At 34.1% G+C, this 12685-nt stretch overlaps 1 protein-coding gene across 5 annotated transcripts in view; it reads left to right on the top strand.

Annotated features, from left to right (window-relative positions):
• The window catches only part of LOC149065551 (synaptogenesis protein syg-2-like), a 199321-nt gene that overhangs the window by 157387 nt on the left and 29249 nt on the right, over window positions 1-12685 (top strand). For 3 of the 5 annotated variants that reach the window (XM_089253849.1, XM_089253850.1, XM_089253853.1), the window contains exon 10: window positions 2170-2283. The exons of the other annotated variants lie outside the window; for them this stretch is intronic. In XM_089253849.1, coding sequence (XP_089109975.1) covers window positions 2170-2283 — 114 coding nt within the window. The remainder of the gene's footprint in view (window positions 1-2169; window positions 2284-12685) is intronic. 5 annotated transcript variants of the gene reach the window in all.

Raw genomic sequence — 12685 nt, 5'->3', positions numbered from 1 at the left:
GGCTATCTATAATAATGATGAAATTATATTTTAGCTAACTTCTTGGCGCGTTATTGGCAACATTGGCACACTGCATGCACATTTTTTTTTTTTTTTTTTGACAGGCCACAACAATAGTTGACAACCTAATCGTTTACCTTATTCACTATATGTAAAAGCCTTAAATTACTTTAACGGCAATTTAATTTTTTTTTCTTTTTGCTATATTTTGATTAATTTGAACAAAAAAAAATAAGAAAATGCAATTGAAACAGAGGCTTTAACCCCCTATAAAAACGCTTCAAAGTGTAACAACATTCACTTTTGTTCCACTGTACCCAAAATAAAACCAAGTCAATTAATAAACTGCATTGTAAAATTCTATCATAAAAAATTACGTTTTTTAACAGATTTAAAGGGAGAAAAAACATACACCGTAAAAACGACAAATTTTGAACTACTTTGAAGAAAGAAAAATGTGTTAAGGGATTATATTTAAAGAAATACATTAATTAAAAATTATATGAGGAAAAAAAACTGCATGATATTACGATAAACTGCATGATATTACGATAAACTGCATGATATTACGATAAACTGCATGATATTACGATAAACTGCATGATATTACGATAATCTGCATGTATATTCGATAATTTCAAACTTGTTAACATTTCTGATATGATATAAGAAAAGTGGTCGTTTTTTTTATAATGATTATAAAATAAATAAAATAAAGCCATGTGCCTTTAGTTTGGATTTGTACCTGGGGAGGGGGGGGGGGGCAAACGCTTTATATAATGGTGAAATTGTATTTTAGCTTACTTTTTTTCTTGGCGCGTTGTTGACGACATTGGCGGTTTTCAGAGATAATTTTTTTAAGGACAAAGCCACAACTTATATATAATCTTATTTAACAAACATAACAAAATGATTCAAATCGTGATAAAATTAGTATCAATTATTCAATTATTTTAGAAAAAAGTAATTATCAACTACATAAACAGAATACGTGAGTTACATAGTTTTATTTTAACTTGAAAAAATAAATTATATTTCATTTCTTTTGAAATCCAATGTAATATCAGATGTATTGTCATTTCTAAAAGTTATTACATATTATATTTTGTTAAGAGTTTTTTTTGTAACCCCATTTATATTTTAGACATTTAATTCCTTGGGCCTAGCAATAGGAGATAAAATAAGTATGTTCTCTGTGTATTAAAATAATTATGTTCGTCATATCTGTTTGTATTAGTATTTTTCGTGTTTGTGTAAATGTTGATAAATTTCAAATTTAATTTACAATTTAAGAGCCGATTCCGAATGGGTATGCTTCCATATTCCTCATCGGTATTTTAATCCAGACCTGTGAAGCTGGAGATTGTTGCGTTAATGACTCGGCTGCCAGACAGCTGAAAGATATTTTTGCTTTAGTTTTTCACTGTTTCTTAAAATAAATGTTTTTTTTATCAATTATTTTTCACACTTTCTTCATCATCTTCCTCCCCCTTTTTTTAATATTCTTGGAAATAATCACAAACAACGCAATCACGTGTGAGGCACATTTTCGTGTTGAGAATTACAAAAACATCTAAAGATGCATTAAAAAACTGATGAAAGATTCATGAAAAGTTAGTTCTATTATCATATATGTGTTGCTATAGTTTTTATTTCCACTTCCTACAAAAAAAAACACCAGTTATCTGACGAGTTCCCTTCATACACACATTTGTTTTTTGTTTTACAATCATTCGTAAAAAAATTCTGAAATGTGAAATCAAATCCTTTCTCTGTTTTTCCGTATTTTCATTTCTTTCGAGTGATATGAATAAATTTTCTATGGCTTCAAAACACGAATTTATTGTATGCTTTCATTTTTGTTATCCGAAAACGTGTGTAGTATAGTATTTTCTTCAGATCATGTTCCCGTATTGCGTATACATACAAAAATAACGTCTTTTTCCGATTCCCCCCCCCCCCCTGCGTGTATAAACCCCTCTCATTCACATAAAAATACGAAAATATCTCGAGTTGCGATGAAATAAAACTTTTGTCGATATAACGATGATATTGGAAAATAATAATCATTATCTAGTAGAGTAGATTGAAAACAAAACCATGATATAAACTCAGCTGTGATGCGTCAGATCAAATGTGTAGTGTTTTTGTTTTTCATCGTAACTATAGGTGAGGCTGGTGCATACAGTCCACCAACAACAGATACATCACCATATTTTGTAACTGATAAAACCGGTGAAAAATTTCGACCAGGGGTGCCACCTTTATCAATTGTAACGGAAGGTAAATTTATTCAAATATTATTTATTATGAATAATATTTTCCCTTTTTTTTCAAAATATTTCATTCATAATTTTACATACTAACCCTTCTACTACCGCATCGTAAAAAAATGAGATAATTATCATGTTAATTTTTTTGTATACGTTATTTTAAATCTAATTAAAGACTATAAAAACAAAAAATATGGGGCTTTTTTCAAAAAAGTTATGTAGTACAGAACGAATTGTACCTGAACGTACATTGTACCTGAAAGTTTCTTCTCTCTCTCTCAGCACTTCCCTTCATACTTCATACTTAACATCAAAAATAATTTACATCCAATTCGAATTTATTGAATAATACATAACAAGGAATTTTTATTTATGTTACCGTAAAAAAGCCACAATTTGTTTTATCCCTTTCAGACCCGAGCATTTATTTTCTTCTTTTTTTTGGAATTTTCAAAATGTCTTTACATTTTTGATATTCAAAAAATTCATTAAAAACATAAATGTCAAATTTGCAATTTTTTTTTTTTTTTGTCAAGAAATAACTGACTTCGTTCGAATTTGTCAGCCAAGATAATGTAGGATATATTCATCTTCACAAATAATGTTTACCAGAATTTTATTGCTAAATTCTGTGGTGTTTGGTCAGAACATGATATCTCCAAAAAAATGTTTTTTTGATCTAAAAGAAAATCTTGCTAATTATAACTAATTAGAAGTGAGATAAATGCGCAAACACGCGCGTACAGCTAAACAACATGCTGGTGTATGATATTTTTATTTGTATTTGTGTGTACGCTTTATCTTTGTTTTTTAAATCGCAATGAAAATACTCATATCTCAAAAATGTAATTTTGGAGTTATCATGTTCTGACCAAACACCACAGAATTTTATGTAATAAATCACACTTTTCCCGGAAGAACGTTTTCTTCGAAGAAATCTTAAAAACTCCGACTTAACTTAAACTTAACTCCGACTCTTAAAAGTTCGACTTTAAGTGCTGCCCTCTGATGTAAGTCCCTGAAGTTTATATTCACTATATTTTTAACTCAAAACTTATATACACGATCTCTTAAGTCAGGACTTAACTCCCTGAGATCGAAAGGAAAAATTCTACGGTGAGAAAAAGCATCCCACACATTTGTAGCACCAGGGTCTGAAAGGGTTATACATTTGTTAGGGATCATTTTGTCGGAAGCAGTTTTTAACTGCATCACACGAAAGTTTCAAGAAGTAAACACTTTCAAAAAGCGAAACATCTAACTGAATTTTATTGATTAACATATTAAAAAAACTAGTTGTTCCACACTTGTGCTGTTGTCGTAATCGCCATTTTCTCTTTAAAAATATTTAAACTTTTGAAATTCCATAGGCAGAATTATTCTCATTTTAATAATAGAGAAACACACTTTTCTTTGCTTTCACATCATCTCTTGCTTACCACTTTTTCATATACATGATTAAAACTGGTGCACCACGACTTTAGTTTATACTGATTGGGGCACCCAAACACCAAAACATTAATGCTGATATATCATTCCATTTCCACACTTCAATTAACCAATCAAATTAGAGCTTTTTTGGTAGCGCGTAGAAGTATCTCTCAGTTGTACTCGCTTTCTTTGCGGCTTTGCGTGTGTAAGGGTTCGCGTATAAGTAGTTCCCTGGGCTACGCTCAAAATTCTTGAACAGGGGGACCCCCAACCTTTAAAATGTTGAAAATGTAGCATTTAGTGCTTCTTAGCCGTTTCTTGGCCTCAAAGAAGCCAGAGGAGGTGATTAGTACCCCCCCCCCCATTTATTTTTGTGTGTGTGTGTCGTTACTATAATCTATTCTTTTATACTTGCGAATCATTTGTTTTATTAATTAATTGATTTAATTTAATCTCGGCGTAAAATTGCAATTGAATATCCATTTGAAATTTTTCATCACATTTGATCAATGATCTCTCTGAAAATTTGAATAAAAGTTAATTATCGGCACACAACGCTGCAGAATGTGTTTATTTGTTTATATATGTATTTTTCATATAATTTTAAATATTTTCGTGTCACCGTTACGCGACACTGTCATCTGGTAATCGTGGAATAGTTGTACAGCCTTTATACTTCAAAATGCCACCACCCAACAACGTATGTAAGGATGTTACGGGGTTTAAAACTCGTGGTACTTTAAAGTACCGTCAGTAGTAACAAGGTTGAAACTTCATCGATGTTTTATTTCGTCATTTTAGTATAAATCGTGTTTTAAATTTTTTTTAGCCGCGACTCAAAATCAATAAAATGATTAACTTTGCTATCCATGGGCCTATTTTGAATTTGAAAATGCTTATTAAATATTCTGATTAAATCAGCATTTCCGAAATGTAAGTCTGATGAGTCACTCCGTTTATTTTCACGCCAACAAGTAAAATGTTTTCCAAATTCCTACAATCCACTTTATATATACAGTAAAACCCCTCTTTTGCGGACAACGGCGGGACAAAAAAATTCGTAAAAGAGGGGTGACTAATTATCAGGGATTTGAAATGCATTATTTTTTACATATAAGAGAAATTATTATTTGGCTGTAAAAGAACAGTGACCGATCAGAGGCTGTTTATGACGTGTTGTATCCTATTGGTGTTTTCACACTGACGTCACAAGTAAGAGGTGATGACATTTAAGGCACAGTATGGTTTTCAACCTCTCAAGCTTTTCGAGCCCGCTGCCCGGTCAAATACATGACCAATGGAAAATGAATAAGGGAAAATGAAACGCTAATCACTCGCGGCCCGGTATGAATGACTTTCCTTTAAGGCACCTATAGAGAAATTTCAAGGAGCTTTAGCCACGTTAATATGACTCGACTGCGTACCACTTCACTCCAATATTTTGCTCAATAGCCAATCATCGCCAATTGATGGGACAGTTTTGACCACCTAAAGTATTCCTAATATGGCACAGCCACCTAAAGTATTCCTAATATGGCACAGCCACCTAAAGTATTCCTAATGTCATACACTGTCATAACTAACATTACAACTGAAGATTTTTTTTTCTCACATGAGAGATTGAATTGATAGGTGTCATTAAAAAAATACGTACATTTCCCTTATTTTATAAAAGTAACGAGTACGGGCAGGAGAACCTCCAAAATATGTGGACTTCTGCCAAGCCTAGTCTAGGCCCATGCCCTTCAATATAAGACTATAAAAATATTTAATAGAAAACAGAATAAATTTTGGGTGCTCTAGTGACACTTCTTAAAATTGGGGTGCTTCTCATCACAAAAATATGTCTCACTACCTTCTTTTATTTTACTAAAAAATACAGTGAAAAACTGAAGGAAAAACATAAGAAAATGCCACTATACTGAATATGCTAAAATTTTTATGTCTATGTTTAATTATAGTCTATATCGATGGTGCTCAACTTTTTCGGAAGTGCGGCCACTTCATTGGTATGGAAAAGTGCCGCGGGTTACTTGTGTAATCTGCTAATGTACCAGGAGCCACTCAAGTGTTTCGGAAATGTGGCACTAGTCACTTGAGTGATTTGGAAATGTTCCTTGGGTCACTCACTTCTGCTATCTGTAAATGTGCCGCGGATTGCTTGAGTAATCTGTTAATGTGGCGCTGGTCGTTTTAGTGCTCTGTTACTGCACCGCGATCACTTAAGTCTGTCAATGTGTCGCTTAGTTCATTTTTGCAAAATTTAGCTTGATGCCATGGGCTACATCAGGTGACTTTGAGGGCCATATTTGGCCCGCAGGTCATAGGTTGAGCATGTATAATCTACACATATCAATGTGAAATCAAATAATTTCGAAGATATTACTGGATAAATTTTAAAAAATTCGTCGCCGATAATAAGTTCAGAAATATCAATGAAGGATGTCCTCATTTCGATCCCACATTATTTGTTCATCAGATCGTCATTGACCTGTGTCTGAGTGGTTAAAAATCGAATTGAAATTTCATTTTCATTTGTTATTTCAATATTCCAATTCATTCTGGCATATCATTTGCCGCCTGGCAGTCCAGTGGTTAGGAAGTAGCTTCTGAAGATGCAGGTCTGGGTTCGAATCCCGGTTCGATCATGGACGTCTACTAATAAATTCCCTGGACAGATTGTAAACATCTGGGAATACGTGATGATCACGCTGTAATTGAAAGTTTGTTCATGTTCAATATGATTCTCGTGTATCATGTTTGATTATTGCAGGTTTTTCTACTTTTAAATCAAAAATTTCACTGATGATAATATTTTCATTTCTTTTCCGATCTTTTGATTCGAAACAAGTTTCTTTTCCTTAAAACTGTGTTTTTTTTTCATTTTTCTAGTTATTTTCGGTGTGAACGTCACATTTTGTGATCATTCAATTCGCTCTTCTATTCAGTTTTTAATCTTTAACTTGTCGAAAGTTCTTCGAGAGTTATCCTTGCTCCATTTCTATTTTTAAACATTGTCTCCTATTTATTCAATTGTGTTATTTTTGTAAAGTTTTCGTGACTTTTGGTTTATTTTTTCCCTCTAGATATTTTTCATGAACTCGCTATTTCAAAAAACCATTGAGTTTTTTTCATACCCAAATAAATTTTAAAAAATTCTGAATCTTTATCTTTTTTGTTATAATATTCTTCAATTTCTTGGACATTTCCTCTTATGTTATTTCGCATTTTTTCACAATCCTTGTTTCTACCGGTTAATATCCTGGTTTTCCCCTTTGTACTTATTAACCCCTGATGCCGTCTGGGAACTTAATATGTATATTTTTTCACAGACTTCATTTTTTCCCCAATTGTCTATATATATTCACGCTTTTAATCATTTAATTCATTGTATTTTGCCCTTAACTTCATTTTCCCATCTTCATTTTCCTATCTTGCCAAGAAGAAATTTCATGTCATTATGACTCTTGATCTTTTCTTCGTGAACTTTATTGAGTCAAATTCAATTTCAAATTACTTATTATATTCGAAATGAGAAAAAAATTACAGATTACAGACACAAGTGAATAGATAATAAACCAGAAACATTTATTATCTATTCACTTTATATTAGAACACAAAATACTAAAATCAAAATTATGTTTATGAGTGGTCAAGGAGTAAATATCTTGCCCGTACTGGCCACCACACTAAAATTAGATGCAGTTAATGACTAAACAATGTTTTAAAGCAATATATTCATTAACATCCAGAGGCAAATATAAATTATATGAATACTAAAGTAAGAATATATATAATAATGAGAAAAAAATTTAAAAAATATATACGTATCAGAGTGGGGACAGGAAAAAACTGAAGCGACTAGTGGGAGCATGTGCTTTGCAAAATGGTATAATGGTGCGTATAAAAACATATTTGCCGGTGACAATGCCAAGAAATAAATATATGCGTTCTAAATGCACCAAAAATTCCATATCTAAAAATAAGCTTTAATATTTCAAATGGTTAATATATATTGAAAAAAATCTCTTTTCAACACACAGTGGGAAGCGTTAGTTGAAAAAATTGATTCTTCATTTCATCTGCATCGTTGTTATGATATGAAGTGTAGTAAAATCCCCACGAGGGCCAATTAGGTGATTTTAGATGTTGCTCAGAAGAGCCCCATTTGGTTTAAGCTATTATGGGTATAATACCTGGATTGATATAAAACGACAGCTCTAACGAATTGAAACGTAATGCATTAGAAAATCTTGAAACGCCCTCGGGGAAGTCCGGCAATGAGCAACAAAACTTCAACGAACAACAATAAAAATCACAACATAAAAAACAACAGAAAATGAAAATATGGGCACATTGCTGGCATAATACATAACAAAATATTTTATTTAAGGCCGGGATTGCACTATAAAATTTTTGTAAAAGCACTTTGATAAAACTTGAAAAATTCAATCAATGAGATCACCGGTTGCATTTGCTCCAATGTAACCAATGCGCTTATTGGTTGCATTTTACAAAATTTTATAAAAGATCTTTTATCAAACTTTGATAGTGTAATCCCGGCCTAAGTCTCAAATACACATAATTCTTCCATGGCTGGCATTGCATCAAAGCATTAGCACACCCCACGTACTACCGACACGTGAATTCAATTTACTGCAATATCAAGATGTTTCTCATTCCACCATTTAACAGAGATCGTCATAATCTTCTATCTAAATAACACTAATACATTTACTCATTCTAACTTACAGGATGATTCATATAAAAGTATAAAGTTCTGTGGAACCTTAAACAGTTGAAGACACGGACAAAAACTGCGATTCGACAGGTAGATGTACTCATAAAATTTGTGTTCCGCTACAAAGGCAAGTAACGTAGGGGATAGCCCATGTGTCATATAACTAGGCTGTTCTAGTGCTGTGTTATATGGTTATTTGGATTACCTCAAGTTATCTTAACTTTAAAATTTATTAATTTAAAAATTTATGCTTGGGGAGCACTTGAAGAGACTAAAGGGGTTGCGAAATACATACACTCAGGTTCATTTTAATCATAAACAAAATTATCTATCATTAATCACTTAGGAAAGAAGCAAACATGTTGACACAATAAGGCAATACAACAAAGAAGAAAATTAGATCATGACAAACTTTTAATGAAAGAAAGGTATTTGGAGACAAAAAAAATATTAATGGAGCGACATTAGAATAACACCAAAATTAAAAATTCCATCATGAAATTCGATAACAAAAGGTGACCTTTTAAATATAAATAGAGACAGAACTCGGGAAATGAACAAGAAGGGTTCAAAATATGTGGCACGGTAATGAGAAGTCAGTGTAATTGATTTCACTTATGGATATGTCCGGGAGAAGACGTCAGAGGAGCCGAGTCATAGGGGAGACGTTGACCGGGAGGCTGACAGATCAATCGTCAGCAGGCGGTGAGCGGCATGGTCCGGGAGACTGGTAATTCAATCGCAAGTAGGCGGTGGCCGACCTGGACTGGGAGACTGGCAGTTCAATCGCAAGTAGGTGGTGAACGACCGGGAGACTGGCAATTCAATCAGAGTTGGACGGTGAACGACCGGGACCGGGAGGTTGGCAGTTCATTCATAAGTAGGCAGTGGATTACCTGGACTGGGGGCCTTGGCAGCTCATTCGTAAGTAGACGGTGGACTACCGGGACCGGAAGGCTGGCAGCTCAATCGCAAGGGGCGGTGGGCAACATGGTCCGGGAGTCTGGTGATTCCATCTCAAGGGGGCGGAGGAAGACTGGCAGCTCAATCAGAGATCTGCAGCTCAAGGGACCTGCTCAGGAGTCAGGCCACAGTACTGGATGCCCAAAACGGGGCCTCCGGCTGAGTTATCCTCCACGTTCGGGAGGCAGCCCAGTTAAATCTTAGACGGTTGACAGTACGTTTGCTCTGCTCTGCTCAACTAGAAAAAAACTGTTTTCTGACCTTCCCATCAGACGCGAGATGGTCAGGACTACGCTACGTCAGGCTTGATTGACAGATCGAGGTTTGAATTCCTCCCTTCTTCTTTGCCAAAAAGTGGAATGGCGGATTCCCACGCTGAAGAAAAAAATAATAATAATAGCCACTTTTTAAAGGAGATTTCACTACCACAACTATATCCATAAAGAAAGTTTACACCAGCCTTTCGTTTTTAACGAGAAAACTGTCACGGGAGGCTCTTTTCTGGGAATTTTAAGTCTTTGGTTGATGGTACAGTTGCAGTACGACAGTGACAACTTTATTTTTCAATTGGATTGAAAATGTTGTTGCATTACAGTTACGAATTCCGTTTTGCTCATTTCAAGAATGCAAAACGCTCTTTCCCCCACTGCAGACGCAGTCGTTATGATTAATCGTGTTACAAACGTTCTAACATCTGCGTCGATTCCCTCAGTAGCGGAAAACAAACTCTATGATTATATCTACTGGCTATGATTCCGTGGACGAGGTTGCCGCTAAATCGACGGTTGTTATTGATAAAACTTATCATTAGCCACCGGAATGATTTTTACGCCAACATGCGCTCTATCCTTATTTTTTATTTTCAATTAGTATTGTCATCAGTTTCTTATCTCTCTTGCGTTTGTGCTTCTTACTAAAATACGTATCCTCGGCTCGTTCATTTTTCCATTTTCTCGAGGAAGACTATTTCTCCAATCTGATGGAAAAACGCTTTGCAGTCTTATACCAGAGAAAGAAAGCCTAATTTCTTGCCCAAAATGCCGCTAAAATGGTGCCCGCAATTCAGTTCAATCTCAGTTTCTGAATGCGAAACGTCTTCTTCACTGCAGACTCTGCATTCTTGACTGATTAGTCACGTGAAAGAAGCGCTATCGCCCCGTCACTTCCCTCAATAGCGAGGCACAAACTTTATGAGTACCGGTACATCTACCAAACGGATAGTAGTTGCGGCGTTACTGTTTTATAGTATCTGGAAACATTATATTCTTCTTTATGAGTTATTCTATATTTGAACGTGACTTAACAGTTTCATCACGACCATGGTTAATCAGCGATATTTGAACTGTTTTTGCCAAATATCGCAAGATCAATTATTTAATGGTTGATCAAGGCCACAAAGCTTATTTCATTCATAAATCGGGAAGTGCTTGTATTTGCCTCAAATTTTGTTTACAATTTATACGTTGATTCTATTCGAGTTATTCCCAATGAGATTTCTTCTTCCTATCAAGTATCATATTCGTATGAGTTAATTTTTTTATATTTCATTTCTAATCTTTCCTTATCCAATTTTGCGTTTCTTTTTCGATAAAAATTCCAGTTTCCTGTTGTCAATTTTTTTCTTGTTTCAAATTTCTATTTCAATTCCTTTTTATTTCTTACCAATTTCTCTATTTTTTTTTTTTTTTTATTCTTTCCATTTCATCTTTTAGTCTTTCTTTTTTTTTCAGTTGTTTTTTCTCATCCGTTCATTTTATTTTCTTATTTCTGTTAAGTTTCTTCTTATATCGATGTCAAAGTCAATTATGCCCAATTTTTCTATATCAAACGAGGAATATAGATAACTCATTCATAAATCCAAATTATTCGTCATTATCGCATCCGAAGACGTTATCAAATAACAGCGCGATGCATTGAATACTAATGGAAGTAGGCTAGTTAAGATTTCTCGAGTTCTTAAGTGCATAGAAAATACACAGAATATAATGTAATTTCTCCTTGAATTCTTACATTCATATTTGATTAAAAATGAGACAAATAAAGATTTTTCGATTTTTCGATGAGAGTCAAGAGATAGAATTTATTATTCGATAAAAATGGGCAAAGGCGGCTCAGAGAAATGAGTAGAGTTTTCTGACATGTAGTTATATTGATATACATACGCGTATCCGATCCAACCATGCTTAATATCCGATGACCGAATCTCAAAATCACATCGCCTGGAATATTTCCGATGTATGAGCTTCTGAAACCGTTCCGACCACATTTTATGCATGGAATGTATCGAATTGTGCGTGAATTTATGCACCGCGCATACTCATATCGATAGATGGGCGCCTGGAGCAAAGGCTGTTAAAAAATGCAGCAGATTCAGACGGATTCCTTATGCATTAAACATTTTTTAACTTTCCTGATGGATCGTTCAGGCTTTTGTTCAAGGCACTCACTTGCCAGACAAAGTGCGAGAAAACAGCATCGTTCGGTTGATCCTCACAGAAAAAAGTACTACATTTCTAGAAATTTTCGTTTACACGAATCAAAGACGAGTTTGTTTTGTTGGCTACTACCAGAACATAAATGACAGAAATCTGTACTCAACAAAACGTGAACTCCATACTGTGTTTTATTTCTAAACTAAGAAACACTGGCGGATACGCAAGGAATCACTTCAATTTTTCCCCAGATTACGATATAGTAATATGTAGAGCTTTTTTTTGAATTCAACGTCCTCTGAAATGCCTGGAAATTTTAAGAAAATTCTGTGAAAAGTTACGGCTGACTCTGTTTTACATGGATGATACGCGGCACGAGAGGGAGAGAGAAGAATCGTTACTGCAGAGCATAAATAAAAATAGCTTATCTTTGTATTGTGTCTCGCTCACAACACGATATTACCTGGAAATGTATTCCCATGTTTACGTATGTACTTCAAAATCAAAGCATCAACAATTATATTGTGAAGCTTCTGTAATATTATATTAACAACAATTAAAGAAGCTTCTGGGCTGGACGCCAGATACAATTGGCAAACTAGGTGCATAAGATATTTATCCGCATTTCTATTTAAAAGATTTTGAAATTTAGGAAAATTATAATATCTTATGATTTTCAACAACATAATGCTCTAAATACATGGGTTTTTGAAATATCTGGAAATTTATATTAAAAAGCTAAATGTGTTTCGCAATCTACGAATTCCATTAGGCAGATGCTAATGATAACGCAAAGGAAAATTGTAAAACGAATAATCTCCGTGAAATTACAAAATTCTTGAAAC

Source organism: Pholcus phalangioides, unplaced genomic scaffold (genome assembly GCF_987345545.1).
Source record: "Pholcus phalangioides strain wild (caught in Gottingen) unplaced genomic scaffold, Ppha-v1.0 ptg000039l_1, whole genome shotgun sequence".
In the NCBI taxonomy this organism is placed as follows: domain Eukaryota; kingdom Metazoa; phylum Arthropoda; class Arachnida; order Araneae; family Pholcidae; genus Pholcus; species Pholcus phalangioides.
Note: the sequence above shows the minus strand (reverse complement) of the source record. Positions and strands in the feature narration are given on the sequence as shown.